We start from the raw sequence: 17151 nt of genomic DNA on the forward strand, positions 1-17151 counted from the left end.
GAGTGAAGACACAACCGTAACAGCAGGAGCTCAGCTGCGTCTAGAGGATGGAAATGAGCTTCAAGCCTCTGTGTCAGCAGTGAGACTTAACACACATTCACACTTACAGTATGCTGCAGGCAAAAAAGCAGAGCTCTTTAATTGGGCCCTGTGAGAAAACACCACAACAATACATCCAACAATTCATTATGCATTTAACAGATGATTAACATCACTGAAAAGCATTATGTTTTCCACACTTAGATTGTGATTTTTCCCACAGTCCGCCTCCATTATTCAGACAGTATGGAAGCAATAAGCTCATCACAATAAAGTAAATAAAGTTAGATAGAGAGATACACGACAACAAGAGAAACCAACCTGCTCCTCTGGAGATTGTATTTCATGCTATTCATACTGAATTTCAATGTTCTGTCTTAAATTTATCCTGGGAGAGGAGATATGAATATTTATACCAAATTTCATCATCGATCTATGGAATATTTTCAAGGCAGGATATTGCTTGACAAAAAGTCAGGGGATCACCAAAGTCATTAGGACTCATCTTCTGAGGATCACATATATCTTTATAGAATTTCATGGAAAAACATCAAATAGTTATGGAATCAATAAGAAACTACATTTTTCTGATAACCACAGGGATTTTTCCAAAGCTGATTCTTTGCCCCATACAAAATTGAATTTTCTAAACATTGATGGAGGTCATGTAAACCTAAGAGCTTCAGCTTCACCACTTTCCGCACGGCGTAATTCATGAAAGGCTTGCTGGGTTAACAAGCTTATTGTGACTAGTTAAATTTATCTTTGTATGTGTGAGAGTTGGGGAATAATAAGAGAACAGGCTCACAGGTGCCGTCTCTGCAGGGCAGCCAGTTGAGGCGTGAAGTTACACCCACACTCTCCCCATAGCAATGAAAATAACTGGGCAGGCGTCATCTCTGCATCCAAAAAGGAGCCATCATAACTTTGGTTATGCATGCCTCCTCATTCTCTGCGACAAACAGTCTATTTAAGATGACCTTCTGTTGTTGATCATCTGTTCTCTGAAAGTGGAGCTAATCACATTGTTCAAATACAGGTAGTGAGAGGCCGGGGCACTCTGAGTGAGTGCTGCGTGGGTTACAAAAAGCAGGCTGCTTTTCTCACTTCAGTTTCATGTACTTGGCTGCTTATGGCTGCACACAGCCAGTTAAATAAAATTGTATTTTTAACTTCAACTAAGCTAGAACTAGTTGTGCCAGGGTGCACTGTGCTTTACAAATACATTTACAACAATGGTTTACACTGAACCTCAGAAGGGAAAGTACAGTTTGAATATTTAAACAGAACAGCTTGTGACAAACTATGTCAATCTTAATGCTTCAGCATACCAAGACATTTCGGACAATGCTGTGCTTCCAAAGTTGTGGCAACAGTTTGGGGAAGGCCCTTCCCTATTCCAGCATGGCTGCGCCCCAGTGCACAAATCAAGTCAAGATCAAATCAATCAACTCCTTATTAATGTCTGTGTATTTAGAATGTATGTCATTAAAGTCCCTGTTGGTGTAAAGGTCAGATGGCCCAACATTTTTGCCTATATATATTGTATGAATCTCCCCCAAACGAAGAAGTGTTGTTACGTAATCACTTCACCCTTTGCCCCACCCCCAACCGAGATTGAGCTCACCTGTCAATTAGGAAGACGAAAACAATTTGCTGTCAGAAGTGACCTTGTGTGGGTGAAACTGGAGAGGAATGTGGACAGTGTAATCAGAAAAGGATGTTTTAACAAGTTAACACAAGCTTCAAATTGCCTCTCCATTGAGAAGGAATCATGTTAAATGAATATTTCTGTGTCACTTGCAGCGCCTGGTACTAGTCGAGTGATTTTGGATATTAGGATATTGTTGTTAAAGTGTTTCACACATGAAGGTACCTTGTGTAAACTTTATTTTGTTTCAGGGTGACAGGCTTATGGACAAGTATGCTTTTTTATGAAAAAATAATTACATACGTTTGTGAATCTAATAATTTTAACGTCCACATAAAAGGGACTGTTTTGATCACATATTTTGGATTGAGTACAGTGTAAACTTTTGTTCTTTCCTGCCAGACAAGATTGATCTCAGCTGGCAGTGGTAATCAGATTTCAGCTTGTGCCTGGGAACTCCCAAGTCTTTTAACATGATCACATGTATGGTCATTAAGTGCATATTTAAGAGCCAGTTTATCTGATTTTTATTTTTCAATAAATCACCTTGACACATTACAATGTCAGCCAGACAACGAGCTTTAAATTAAGTCATAGAGCTAATGTCAGCTTATTAGGCTAGCAACAGCTGATAAAATCTTTCGACGACACTTTTCATTTCAGCCACTAAAATCTCCTGTCACAGGCTAAAAATTAGAAACCTGCTTTTGACACAATTATCATGCAGATTAACAGTGGGATTTCATTTAAATTCATTCTCCTGTGCTCCAAGCTCATCTACTCCTTCACCCTCACTTTGGTTTATCCTCAGTACTTAAAGCAGGCACTCAGTCTTTTAGGCTTTAAGTGGATGGAGAGTTTCGGGTTCTGGCTCAGACTTGCCTCTTGACTTCTAACTGTGCAAAGACTTTGATTAATTTCTTTCTGCAACTTCATTGGGCCTCTTGGAAATCAGCAGAAAATTTAAATAAATGGACGGCTGTGAGTCACCTGTGTTTTCATTGTTTTTAAGATGGTTCAGTTTCTGTCAGCTGAGATAAGTCAGAAAAATAGACTGTATTCAGGCCTTAAAATTGAGATGAACCTGTGTCTCTGCTTGGAACAAGAACTGTGCAAATGTTTGCACATTTTGTTTCTCGTGCAGTATTCATCCTGTCACCTGCTGCAAATTTACTGTTGACCCCAGGCATAAGAAAAGGAATGAAGCCCAGCTGAGGAACACTCTGTGCCACGCTATTTCACCTTCTTTGCAAAGAGGGATCTATTCTTGCTCCACACCTTTGAAAGCATACATGATGTTTTAGTGGTCTCCCACCTGCAGGGTGTTGACCTTGTCAGTGTATTTCAGGCTCTGGGGACTTCTCTCACTTGGCTGCCAGCATCCGCAGGTGGATGGAGGGAGGGGTTGTCATGGAAACAGGCCACTTGGATGGGACATGGAGCAGGCTCCAGCACACGCTTTGAAAAGCTTTCATTGATAGCTGTCCCAATGAGCTGATTTCTGGTCTGTTACTAGGCTACCCACTGAGACAGCATAAAGGCTCGTCCGCTCTGTGCAGATAAAAGGACGGCAGCGGTTTTTTCAAAGTAGCAGTTTCAATAGGAGGTTTAATAAATGCTAGACTACTGCTGCTTCGCTGCCTCTGTCCATCATTCTAAGCATAGGACACTGGTCTCCCTAAAGAGTCCTTGACATTCACTGCTATTTTTCTTGTAGCATCTCCTGACATCTACATGTACAAAGAAAAGCAGTTGTATCAAAAATCGGTATATTGAATAATGAATCAATAATTTGACGCCCTCCAAATTGTCTTTAAGAATATAGAAGAAATTCAGTAACTGTATAACAAAATTATAAGCTCATCAGCAGTTGGAGTTTGTTCAGTTACCACAAGAAGTCTGCTTGGAATGTAATAATATAATAAATTCATTTTTCATAAATGTGTTGTGTTGCTGCCTATTAATTGTTTGTAGACCAGTTATAGATCCTTCACAGGAGAGTGCATGCACAAGAACAAAAGTGTGCTGTCAGGAGAGGCTAAACGGAGATTTTTTTCATTGCAGCACAAAGCCCATAGCTGTCAGTCAACATCAGAAACAAATAGAGCTTCTGGGTTCCCACTGGAGATCCACTTTTCTAGACACTGAGATTGGAATTTGCATTGTGATGAAGTTATGGACCTTGCATTGACATTGATGGACTCCAAGTAACTCAACATAATACTGTCTCACTAGTTTTTGCAGAGAAAGCAGATGGATGTTTCCTGCCATTTTACTGAAAAGGATAGCGAAAATCTACACAAAAAATTCTATATCAAATGAAAATTCCATACAACACGATGATGAATAATACATCGTCTCAGATATGCTGTAAATTCCAGACTGCATGCAGTAGAAAATGCTAACAAAGTGAGACATTTGGCAGATTATTAAAGGTGCTCTTTACCCATAATCTTCATCACCTTCGATCACGTCTTAGCTGCATCATGCTAACCATTTGTTACTTCTTTTCTAAAGCATGTCAGAGATGTAGAGGTAGGTCTGATATAACAGTGAACAAAAATTACAGGCATTATATCTACTGTCCTAGTTTTGTGAGACTAAAGTCTGTTATTGAGATTAATGTATGTTCTCCAAGGCATATTGTGCAGCAATTACATTGTAAAAGGACTAAAATTTAAATTGTTCTCTGATAATTGCTTTGAAGAGTTGAGCACAATGCGGTCTGAATCTTTCACTCTCTCTCTTAGCACTTGTAACCTAACACCTACAGCAACATCAACCCGGTATGTAACATATCGACGCTTTGTGACGCCCTTACCTTTGGTGTCAATACGCCAATACGCAATTAACACAATACACAATTAGCTATATGTACCTTTTTATAAAAATGACACTTAGTGTTGAAATCATGGTTTAAAAAAATATGAGGAAAGAAAATTTTATTTAACTTGCTCCTCAATAAACAACATGTTTGTGTGTGTAAACCACAGCAAAACCAGTGATTGTAGACATATTCTAGCAAAATAAGAAAAGAAATATTTAAGAAATTTAGAAAGCCTTACATCTATTTACCTAGTTCATAACATTCATATTTCTATTGCTGGTTTACAGTAGCTGCTCTGCAAACTTAAGTCTAAATCAAACATACTGTTATTTAATGTACAAAAAGTAAATTCAATCATAGCTGATACAACATTACAGAGGGATTGCTAACATTATTCAATAGACAGTATATAAAGTCTAAATGTATTTGTCAGCTTATATTTGAGTTGATAGACAAATTGGTATATATATATTTCAGTGCACAACAGTCAACAGTGAAACTGTTTTACAAGAGAAAGAAGATGGCAGTCTCTAACAGTTCTACCAGAGAAACATATCAAAAACAGGCTGGATTTCAGCTTTTCATTTGCTCACATATGCTGAATCCGTGACAATGCTCATGCTGTGTTCATCAAAACAAGTACTAAAAATAAAGCACAGTGACTACTAAGTCCAGGAAGCTAAACAAAGCTGCCCTATTGTGTGTCAAAATGGGCGAGAGGTAAAAAGGCAATATGCTAAAGTAAAGATCTGAAAATCTCAGTTTGTCATTTGCTTTAAAGAGCAAGTCTGAGAGAACTGGGAAAAAAAAGATAAACATGGAACAAAAAATGACTTTGTTCACTTTTACACAAAGAAGCAAGTTTGTATATTTGTGCTCCTGGAAGAAACGTCTTTCTATCTCCAACTGGATAGCAGCTCTCACCACATGTAATAGCTGCGTGTGGTGTCCACCTGACTGGGTTTGGTCTCAGATGAGCCCTCTTTCTCCTTCTCACTGTCTGCCTCCCACAAGTTGATAAGAGGAGGGTACAATTCGTTTAGGGGTATTGATGATGTTTTCTGCATGTACTTTTTCAGAGAATGGTGATAGTTTTTCCTCTTCCACCTCTTGGCAATGTACACTCCCAGAGAGGCCAGACTGATGATTGCAAACATTGTTCCCATGACTGCTGCAAGAGCAGTGTTCGTCCCTTGGTCAGATATTTCCACTGTGAAGGTTGCTTGCTTCGTAGTCACATTCACACATGACTTCTGCGTTTGTTGGTGGATGTTGGAGACGGTGAGACACACCTCATACTCAGTCGCTGGCTGCAAATGTGTTAGGTTGTACTCATGGACATCTACAGGTACCCTGGCAGTGTAGGTAATATGTGGGTTGTCTATTTTCATTGTGGCAGATGACCACTTAAGGTTAGAGGTCATTACATTGGAGTTTATTTTCCAAGAGACCAGGATGGAGTGAGATTCTGTTTGTTTCACATAGATCTTCATAAGCTGAGTGCTGTCTAACAGTGTCCCATTCACCCGTATTGCTGTCACTCGTGTATCTGCTCCCTCTGAATTCTGAGCCACACAGGTGTACCTGCCGGAGTCTTCTACTTGGATATGAGAAATTCTCAGTGTACCCTCACTGCTGAGGCTGTACTTGTCAGATAGTGTGTCCATCATCACCTTGTTCCCCATTGGTGTCACCCAGTAGATCTCAGGCTCAGGGTGGGACATAGCTCTGCAGTCCAAGTCCACAGTCATGCCAATGTCAAGGTTGAGGTGGCTTGGGAAAGTATCATGGGAAATCATTGGCAGGCACTGGTTAGCTAAATTTTTCTGCAGAACCTCCCGCACATGCATACCCCTTACTTCGGTTGGCATGGCGCAAAACATGGCGAGAGGTTCCATAAAACGAACTGCGGTTTTGTTGGAGCTCATCCACTGGATAACACAGTCACAGCGTAGAGGATTGCTGTGGATGCTGATCTCACGTAAGTTAGGGAGAGAGTCCACTGTGGATTGATAAAGGGCATTCAGTGCGTTGTTGTTCAGCATTAGACTCTCCAAGGCTGGGACGTCACGAAAGGCCTGACGGTTGATGTAGGAGAATTTGGGGTTGTTTGTAGCCTCCAGCTTTGTGAGCTCAGGAAGGTTGTCCAGAGCATACTGGTCAATGGAAACCAGCTCTCCCATGTTGTTTATACCCAACTCCTTGAGTCTCAGCATGTTTTTGAAATCTCCTTCCTGAATCTTGTGCACTGGGTTTTTGTTCAAATCCAAGAACTTGAGGTTAGGTAGTTTCTGAAGTGCTCTCTGAGGAACTCGAACCAGCTTATTGTCATAGAAAGAGAGACTCTCAAGATTGTCAAGTCCCACAAAAGCATTTCCTGGGACGTCTGTCAAATCCATCCCAGCCAAAACCAGGCTTCTAAGGTTGCCCAGTGGTTTGAAATTAAAGTCCATTATTCCAACAACAGGGTTCTCCCCAATCATGAGGATCTCCAAATTGGGTGTAGAATCAAACCACTGGCTATTGATGGTCTTGAGCTTATTGGAGTTCAGGTGAAGCCTGAGCAGATTGTGGAGCCCAGAGAAGGCATTGGCGGAGATGGTGTTGATTTGATTATGGTTGATATAGAGCTCCTGCAGGTTGCTGAGGTCCTGTAGACAGTAATCGGGCATTTCTGTGATCTGGTTCTCCTCCAGATGAAGGGTAGTGAGTTGGGACATATTGGTAAGACCAACATCACGAATGCTACTGAAGTTGTTCTGTGACAAGTCCAGCTCAGTCAGGTTGAAGAGCTGTTCCAGTTCTTCACTGGTTCTGGCAATGTAGTTGCTCTGTAGGAGGAGAACCTGAGTGTCACTGGAGAGGTTACCTGGAATGCGTGTCAAGCGAAGGTCATTGCAGTCCACAGTGATGGCCTCTCTGTAGGTGGACTGGGGAGTAAACCAGGGCCGGATCTCGCATACACACAGTTGGGGGCACTCGTTGCTCTGGACTACGGAGAGTCCTATTGATAGCAGTATCAGAACAGCAAACATCCGGCCTAGAAGAAAGCCGTCTAACCTCCGTCTAGCCATGTTGTGGAGAGTCAGGAGGAGGGGCAGATGACTTTAGGAGAGACTGTCTTACAGTCATCAACCAGAGTTCCTGCTGATTAGGTTTTTCTCTCTAGTCAACCGGTCAGGAGTTCAGCAGCATAGGGAAGAATTTTGTATGAAGATCTTGGAGCTGTAGAATAACCTGGAAGGACAGACAAAACATGGACGTCAAGATGCAGAAAGAGTGTCTATTATGTTTTATGCTAGCTGTAAGGGTAGCAATGTTGGTCTGTCAGTCAGTTGCTCTACCACTTTGGTAAAAACGCTCAACAAATATTGAATGTATTGCTCTAAACTTTGCCACCATCAGGTCATTTTTTTACTTTGACTAATACCTTGGATGACAACTAAACACCTGCAAAATTAATGAACTTATTTTGTTCACCACAATGGTCAACATGGCAAATTTAATACATGCGAAACATCCATCCATTTTCTATACCGCTTAGCCGTCAGGGTCGCTGGGGTCATGCTAAACAATCCGCTAAAATGTAACAGCATGTTACCGTTATTGTGAGCATTGTCAGCATGTTGACATTAGCATTTAGCATTAATTATCACATAATTTTTCATGTTTCTTGTAAATGTAGCAATTACTTATACCAACAGACTGACTAAGAACAACAACAACTGCTTCTCCACTGTCCTTGCAAGACTGTGAGTTATGTGCAGCATCAACAGTTTTGAAAAATGCAAGTTCAGCTCATTACAATGCATGCACAAAACACTGCTCTGAACTACTTGAAAACGGATCAAATTCCATCGAGGGCTTTCATCTACCCAACAGGCCCATAAGGACATCATTAGCTTCTCCGAACATCATTAGACACTATGAGATATTAGTATGTGCCATGCCTCAAACATCTTAATTTTTAATGCAACATCTTCCGCATTCTCATATTTGGGGCAAACACAGAAAAAAAAAGTTTTTAGCAGGCCAAGGATTTTTCCCAGGATGACTGGGTACAGGAGGGAAATTGTCAAAACTTTCAGCAGCATTCTTAACTCTAAAAAGACTTATGACTGCAAATAGTGATTTCAAGAGAGGTTTGTGAAAGGACGAAAAACTATATTCTAGCCCTGTCATTTGGTTCAGTGAACACAAGCTTGTAAGAGCGGCAATGGCTGGCTGTTTGCCCATATAGCAGTAAGATTTACTCCAGTGACTTGGAAGATAACATATTAATTCTGGCAAACAATACATAGTTTTTTCGGTGTCAGTGCTGTATTTTAACTCCCTCACATCATGCAATGGTTATGTGGGGATGACAATGTCAGACATTATTTTATCATTTCCTCCATGTGGTCTAAATTATCCTTTTGGAATTTAGGTGTTTTTGAGAGTTAAATTGTGTACTTGAAACATACCCTACAGTAACGCTACAATATGCCACCATTCTCGGACAGTTTTTTGAAGTTTTCCTAAACATGAGCCAAACCAAAATTGTATTAATAGTAACAATCATTACTGTTATTTCTGTTCCTTTGTTAAATGGCATTTAACTGACTGAATATACTTTGTAGGCTAAGGCCACACTGCACACATGAAAAACAAAACATGTATGAAAATTGTCAAAATATTGTAATACTTTTATTATTCAGAAATTTGGTTTGATTTGTTCAGCTTTGCTTCCAGTTTTGCAGAGTGACCACTTGAGGTACTGCAGTGAGAAATTTAACTGCAGCCCAAAAAGCAATGTAAAGTCTATGGGACAAGTGGGAATTTGCAGGCTGAGCCAGTGGGAGAAAAACTACTGTGAATACGCCAGGCGAGCAATTCTCATTGGACTGAATAGGTGCAATCATCTATGGCTGGCACCCACATACACGGGTGGATAAACTCCCGGTGGCTGTAATATAATGTGCCTGCAAGTTAAGCATAATGTACACTTTAATTTCATAAATTCAACAGTATAATTGTGCCTTGTTGTTGAGGATTACTCATCGAAACTGTTAACTTCCTATTACAGTCACTGCAGGTGTACATGTGTTAACATGTCAGCCAGCTATAGTTTGTAGTTATATATAAGTGCCAATAGACTGAAGTAACTACACTTGAAGTAATCAAGGAAATGCAATCCAGTTTAATTGAAAAATGTGGTTCTGGACATGATGGACACCACACAACTATATACATGATCACGCAGTAAATATATACTTTGTTTATTTCACAGTCTTCTATGTGTTTGCAGCATATTTCCTGAACACTGCTCACATGTCTCGAATTGATTATATTTTTAAATTTGCTCATGTTTTGTCAGTGTTTTCTTAAGTTGCAGTTGGTTGAGCTCTCTTGACCACTTTAGGATTAGGCTGACAGCACTTCTTTAACAAGCAGCCGCACTTGCAGTTTCCTACAGCCACATTTAAGGGAACAAACACTCAATTAGATCTATTTACTAAAAGAGGCAATCCACCCAGTACGGAGCCATACGGCAGCACCGTTGCCTTCTTCACCACGCAGCTTTATGGTCAACACCAGCTTAGGAAGATAGTGCTTAAGAGGCTTTCAAACAAGAGAGCTGACTAATTCATTTGAATGCAAACTGCCTGGCAACAGCACCAGGGAGACAGGAACACCTCTCTGCTCCTCCTATGCCAGGGATTCCCTATGGGACAGGGCGGAGCATGGGTGACACAGGGATAGGACACTATATGTTGTCTTTAAGCTAAAGCACTGTATATTGCGACGATTGCTGCACAAGTCAGGATTAGTGGATGGAGATACTGAAGTGGAGATTAGCTAGAGGCAGTGTGCTGGATTCAAACCCAGAGGAGAGAAACAGGTCACTCAGCACTTTATTTAAAAGCAACGTGATAAAGGAATGTAAGACACACAGAGGAGGAGTGTTTATTCATCTGTGATCTTATCGTTAATAATTTGAGTGCTTATATATAATTTTGTCAGTGACTAAATATTCTGTCCCGAGACTATAGTTAACATTATTTAATTTCATTACAACACTGACAAAAATGCTGTGCCGAATACAGAATATTTTCTAAGCTTGTTTTGTCCATGCACCACAGCCATCCCATAAAAAATGCCTTCACAGACAGTTTGTGGCATTATTCTCACAAATAAATAAATAAGACTATAATCAAGACTAATCAATAGACTGTGGCAAATTAAATGTGAATAAACGTATATACCTGTGCAAGAACATCCAAAAATAAAATATCATAAACTCACTTCCAGATGGTCTTTGTGTGTGTGTGTGTGGAGCATTTAATCACAAAATGGCTTTAAAATACACATGCATCAAGATTGTAAGCAAGATATATTTATACATGATTATCTGCTCTCACGAGCATTTAATCTTCAGTCCTCCACATTTGGTAAATACTAGTTAAATACTTACTCTCCCATTTATACTATCTCTGTAAGATTAAGAAGTTTCTGATCCCATTTAATAGTAGACATACAAAATATAACATGAAAAGTGGGTTAGCTGAAATAAAAAAAATGCTGTCGTGATGTAACTATGAGCACTTAAAAGACTAAAAACAAAATCGCTGTCAGCATCCTGTTGCTGTTGATTTTTCAAAAACAGCTAAAACCTGTCTGGGACATCCTGACACAGGCTTCATGGGTTCATTGTGATCAGAGTCCCAGAGCCACAGGAAAGCTTAAAAACACACAGCAGGTGGAAAAACACTCAACAAACACAACACAACACCAAAGGCAAGAAAGGCAGGAAACGAAAAAGTTTTTTAACTATGGCCACCTTTGAACCTGTGAACAGGACACTTCAATCAACACCAGAAAGTTTAGACGTAAACTCTGTCATCTGAAGCTTTTAAACAAAACCTGCTGTGGGGAAATGACTTTAAATTTACTTTGTCATATGTGGTGGTCTTTATTTATTCATTTCATACCTGTCTCAAATGTATCAAATTCTGCTGAAAATATTATTTGCAAAAAAGTCCCTCTGTTTAATTTCCTGCGGCTGGATAAAATGCAGTCATATCAGTCTGTGGTAAAGCGGTACTTTTTCATGGTGTCAAAGGAAATTAAGTGAATGAGCACCTGTGGAGAACAGCTGCATGTCACGAGGGCCTATGAGCTAATGACTATTTAGACTATTTCTTTTATGTGGTGATTAATTTGTCCTTTGTAAGCGGCTGCCATACCTGCTGCATCACAGTCTTTATGCAATGCCAGCTGCAGCACTGACTGTCAATACGAGTGTGAGGTTAGCTAATCAGAACATGAGGTCCAAATTCAATCCCAGTCTGTCACAGCGATAAACAACTACATAACAGCATACTGGGGGGGAAAAAACCTCTCGAAACACACGTGGATCTATTTGCAATAATTAAGTGTATTCAAAAAAGACAGCAGACATACTACATATAGATGATTTTTGAGTATTCAGGAAATAAATGGTTTAATTACGGTTGATAATCTAAAGACATCCGAAAGAAGATTTTGAATTGTTTTCACTGAATCAGCACTAAATGTATTACAGCAATGAGTGTTGACTGGCTGTAACTACTATATACACAAGCTTATACTGCATAAATCTGGATTTGAGTTATTTTGGCTAGAGAGTATTTGGTCAGTATCGCTACTAACCACAGTTCATCCTCATTCAAAGGGTTGTTTCCAAATCTGGGAACCTTTTCATGACCCGAATAGCTAAAGTCCATGTGAACGTGTAGAGTAGGCAGTCTGAACATCTGACAGCCGCGAAAGTCGAAAGTATCCCTGTCACCTAAAGTGATACTGAAATCCAACGTGCTAATTTTTATCCTGATGTACGTCATTTACACAAAGTTCAGAGATGCGACTTCCGAGACATATTCACACACCTCTGTTGGTGGTGCAGTAAAAACTGTTTTACCAGTGAAGTTGTAATGAGCCGACATAGTGACAGCGTGTGATATTGATGGTAACCGGCCTCATCGAGGTTAATGAAGTGTTCAGAGTTGGGGTTTTTTTTCATTACCAGAAGTCTGTGAGAACTGATGAGAAGACGTAATCCTGTCTTCCATATATTATATTCCCAATCCTATGAGCCCACTATAAAATGGTTGATATGTGAGCAACAGAACATGTGAAAGCCTTTTTCCAAACTCGTATCTCCCAAAATTAGATAAAGTCTGTGTGACTTTCAAGTCCAAGGTTCAGTTCTCAAATTCCTGTCGAAGTCAGGCTGAGGACACTCAGGCTGATCGCCAATGAAATCCTTCCCGGAACGCGATAAGAAATGACAGTGACATGAGAAAATGAAGACATGTGATTTAAACTGGTTGAGGCTCCACTGGGAGGCACACATATAACCCCGCTGGTCCAGGTTTGCCTGTGAGCTTGTTTATTCATCTGCACACACATCCAAAAAGATAAAACAGAAAAGAGAGAAAACAAATTACAGGTGGAGCAGGTGAGATAAACAACCCCGGGCAGCCATTGAACACGTCGCAAAACCAACAAAAATTCAGTTCACATAACTAACCCTGAATCTGAAGACAGAGCCTGACTGACAAGGAAACTTAATAAGGAGGTAAATGTTACATAGAGAACAGGCTGTACTGTGACAAGAAGACTAAATGAAGAAAAATATGATGTCTGATATAAGAAATGAAAAACTCAACAGTCTCTCTTTCCTTATCCTCTCCTATTCAGTCTCCATTGTAACAACAGAATGGGGGGGGGGGGTTATGACCCGATCAGAGTGTAGCAGACAATTAAACAGTTGCACCTCCCTTGGACACATTGTTGTGTGAACAATATCACTTCCTAAGAAGCTGAGGGAATCGAGACTTTCTCCTTCAACATGCCCAACATATACAGATACATATATATGCCATACTCACACCTGGCCCTGATGCTCTCTCTATTCCCTCCCTCCAAGGATTTAATATCACACACTTTACTTTCTCGCAGGAGTCTCAAATTACGCCAAAGTTGATAAATGGGCCCATATTTTTTTGAACAACGTACAGAGCAGATTTAATTGTTCCCGCAGAACTGTGGCCACCCGTCCAGAGCACGACAGAGAGGAAACAACGCTACACTTTATTATAAAGATATCTTCCCCCGAAGTAAGGATGAAACATATGTAATTATGTTACGGCACAAACGATAAGCAGGTCGCTGTTTGAAGAGGTGGACTGAGTTTCACACACACACACACACACACACACACAGGTGTTTTCCTGTTTACGTGCGAGTATGAGTAAGTGTGAGAGTGCCAGTGTACATGTTGGATCGGATTGGACGGCTTCGCTTCGTCATCTGCGGCACTTGCGGTATTGATTTTAAAGCAGCCCTGACTGCTTCATCTCTCAAACTAGTTCACCTTCAACCAGAGGGCGAAAAATCTCGCTGGACGCTGTGGGGAAATCCTCACCGTCTCTACGAGCTGGTTGATTTAACTTTTGTTATAATGAAGGTCTTAAAGGAACAAGTGCTGGTTGTGTACTGTGGTAAGAAGTGCAAACTGCAGTCTAACAGGCATTTCAGAATCTGAACTCAGACAACAACAAATTTTAAGTTGTTAACATTTTCTGATTGTATTAAATGTTTTGTGTAGATTAATAAGGTTTTCAGGGATGAGTAAAACAGACTTAAACACACAATGGTTGTTTTACATTTGTAATTTGGATGGAAACAGCCATGAAACGTGTTTTTCTACTTGAAAAAAATAAGTTCAACTGACTTATGGACAGGAGGAATCGTAGTCAGGGATTGAACCACCAACAATTACCTACAAACCAGCTACAACGAAGCCTTAGTCTCCTCTACCACCTGATGTACAGCCACAGATCTATGTTTACAACTCCACCCACGGGATTTCCTGTCACACCATGGCAGTAAATTTCACCAGGCGACGTCTGACAGCACCATTACAAGGTTCTAAACACCTACCGCCATAGTTGCAGCCTTCATCCTACATTAATTAGGTGAGTCGGTCTGCTTAGTTGGCCTTCCATGTTTGGATCAATCATATAGTTGTAACATACAGTAGGATAGCAAACACACCAATATCTTAAATGTGATGGCCTTGAATGGTTTTATTTCATGTTAATGTTGTGCACGCGTGACGATAATCCGTTTCAGCAGTGATGCAGGCAGCTGAGTCTGACTGCATGTTGTCACCTGGCACCTGACTAAAGGAGGATCCAGGTCTGTTCACCAGGGGCTCTTGTTACCACCACACTTCACACCCGTATCCCCCAGAGCCAAAGGGCAGCACACGTGTGTCTATGAAGGTCTGCCTCTGACACATCAGCCTGCAGCCTGTTGTCTCTGAGACCTGTAGCTCACAGAGGACAAAGGGTTAAGGCCTCAGCCCTTCTTATAGGAATAATGGTAGAGGCTTGAGCTCAATAACCCAGCCGACCCCCCCTTCACTCTGCCTTACACCCTCGGGACCTAAATGTTGGTGGTGGGAGGGTGAAGCTCTTTACCCCCCTCCCACGCACCCTGCTGCCTCCTACAACACACCACCACCACCACCACCATCACCACCAACACACACACACGCAGACACACAAAGACACCTGCCTGCAACACAAGTCCTTTTGTCACACTATCCACATGGCCAAGTTCAAAACATAAGAAAGAAAATAGAGATCCTGAGTGTGTGTGTGTGTGTGTGCATGCAGTATTTGCTGCGTGTGTGTAGTTCAGGGTGATTTAGCCCTCTTAGAAATCTGCTGTGTGTGAGACAACAGCATCACAGCAACAGCGGTTTGCCACCAAAACCTCAAGAAAGACTTTATATGCAATATATTACACATGAATAAAGTGCACACAATGAGGACCAAGCTACTTTGTGTTTAACAGTAAAATCTCTGAGCCAACACTCACTTTTATTTGACTGGGAGGTCCTCAAAGTGAAACGGACTCTCAGCAGTCCTGTGAGCAGACACTGAAGAGGACAAGCAAAACCCCCCACATTTTAACCATAAAAATAAATCCTTTCATCACGTTAACCTTTCTGCAGCGTGTGCCTAAAGTTGAGTGATGCAAGTCAGCAGTCTCCATCACAAAAGCGCAACAGCTGCAGCGACAGAAGCGGCGTTTGTGAACCACAATGGACCCCCTGCCAATGCAACCCCATTCTCATCACATCATCTTTTACAGAGGGCCTTGTCTTTTCCCCCCGAACAACACTCCGCGACTTTTTTTCTCTCCTTAGCAGGCAGGAATCGAGACATCTGCCGACATACTTTAACATTAATATGCAAATCACATTTACACAACGTTGCGCACGCCGCACGCAGCTCCTGCTGGCTCGGCAAGTACCGCAACGAGATCAAAGTTTGTTTTCTGTGGGATATCATATGACGCATTACAAAGGGCTGGTGCATTTGATGAAATATGCTGAAAGGTAATGTGTAGTGATGAGCTCAAATCACACTGCATGTATATATATATATATGTCTATCTATATAGATAGATATGTCCATCTATCTATATAGATAGATATATATCTATATATTTATATATATAGATATAGATATATTTCATGCCCTTGAGTGTGTGTCTGCATCCTAAATACATCCTAACTCATTGCATCGCCCTTGTTGGGAAATATGTTGAGAATTAAGACACATACAGAAAGTATATGCTTATACACGGTTTAACGCATCATAACAACAATGATCTACAACCAAAACGGGTTTAGACGACGCGGCTGCCAGTCACATCACTAAAACCATTTTTTCCTACCCAAAAATGCAGTTTAAAAAGAAACTAACAGGCTACAGCAGCGGAGACCAAGCCTTTCCTTTCCTGATTGATCTCACCTTGTTCGCATTCAGTCCGATGCTCCCAAGCGCACAGGTCCTTTATCCAGATATACTCGTCAGTTCACAACAATAAATAAGATCAATGTGATTGTGCCAAAGGGGGTTCCTGGGGGTTCAGCTGGCGGCTGTTTACGGTGATCTGTAGCTTGTGTATCCGATCAGTCCCAGGGCGCCTCGGACAGAGGCATGGTGCGGTCTGCAGAGAGATCTCCAACCTGCTGCAACCCACCACCGACCGGTTTGTCGCCCCGATATTCCTCCGCTGTGCCACCGCCGCCGCCTGCTCCTCCTACGGATGGAGAAGAAAAATGATAAAAACACCTGGCGCTGTCCAGACCAGTCAGCTGATTCCCCGGCAGGCTATTGGCTGAGAGAGCCTGTCTGTCACCGCCGGCCAAGCAAAGCAGAGCACCATCTGCTCTGCTTGTTGTGATGAGAACAAAGACAGGAGAGGGCGGCGGGGCATGAGGCGAAGGGGGGATGTGTGGGTGGGGAATGGGGGGTGGTACATGGCATTACTGCTGAAAAAACAAAAAAACATCTCCCCTCTGTGCCTCCTCCAATCAACCATGACTATAAAATACCAACGTGTTACTTTGTGTCACTGAAAGACCACAAACAGGACTTCTCTCTCACTTACCAGCAGACCCATTTGAAACAGGGCAGGATAAAAAACAAATTTAAACTTAGTTTTAGGAAACTCGGTCATTCAGTTTCCCTTTCTCTTACATGTTCTCTCATTTGACTGCACATACATTCCTAATGTCCATTGGTTTTAA

At 41.2% G+C, this 17151-nt stretch overlaps 1 protein-coding gene across 1 annotated transcript; it reads right to left on the reverse strand.

Annotated features, from left to right (window-relative positions):
• Positions 1–4617: 4617 nt before the first annotated feature.
• lrrn1 (leucine rich repeat neuronal 1) lies at positions 4618–16846 on the reverse strand. The gene is made up of 2 exons (XM_046384740.1): positions 16370–16846; positions 4618–7754 (listed from the first exon to the last, which is right to left on the reverse strand). Exon 2 carries the CDS (start codon positions 7589–7591, stop codon positions 5438–5440), a length of 2154 nt encoding a protein of 717 aa, XP_046240696.1. The 5' UTR covers positions 7592–7754; positions 16370–16846; the 3' UTR covers positions 4618–5437.
• Positions 16847–17151: the final 305 nt, after the last annotated feature.

Source organism: Scatophagus argus, chromosome 3 (genome assembly GCF_020382885.2).
Source record: "Scatophagus argus isolate fScaArg1 chromosome 3, fScaArg1.pri, whole genome shotgun sequence".
NCBI lineage: Eukaryota > Metazoa > Chordata > Actinopteri > Scatophagidae > Scatophagus > Scatophagus argus.

Bases quoted from the DNA above. Each gene is read 5' to 3' on its own strand.
- lrrn1 (XM_046384740.1), bottom strand. From the start codon at position 7,591: ATGGCTAGACGGAGGTTAGACGGCTTTCTTCTAGGCCGGATGTTTGCT.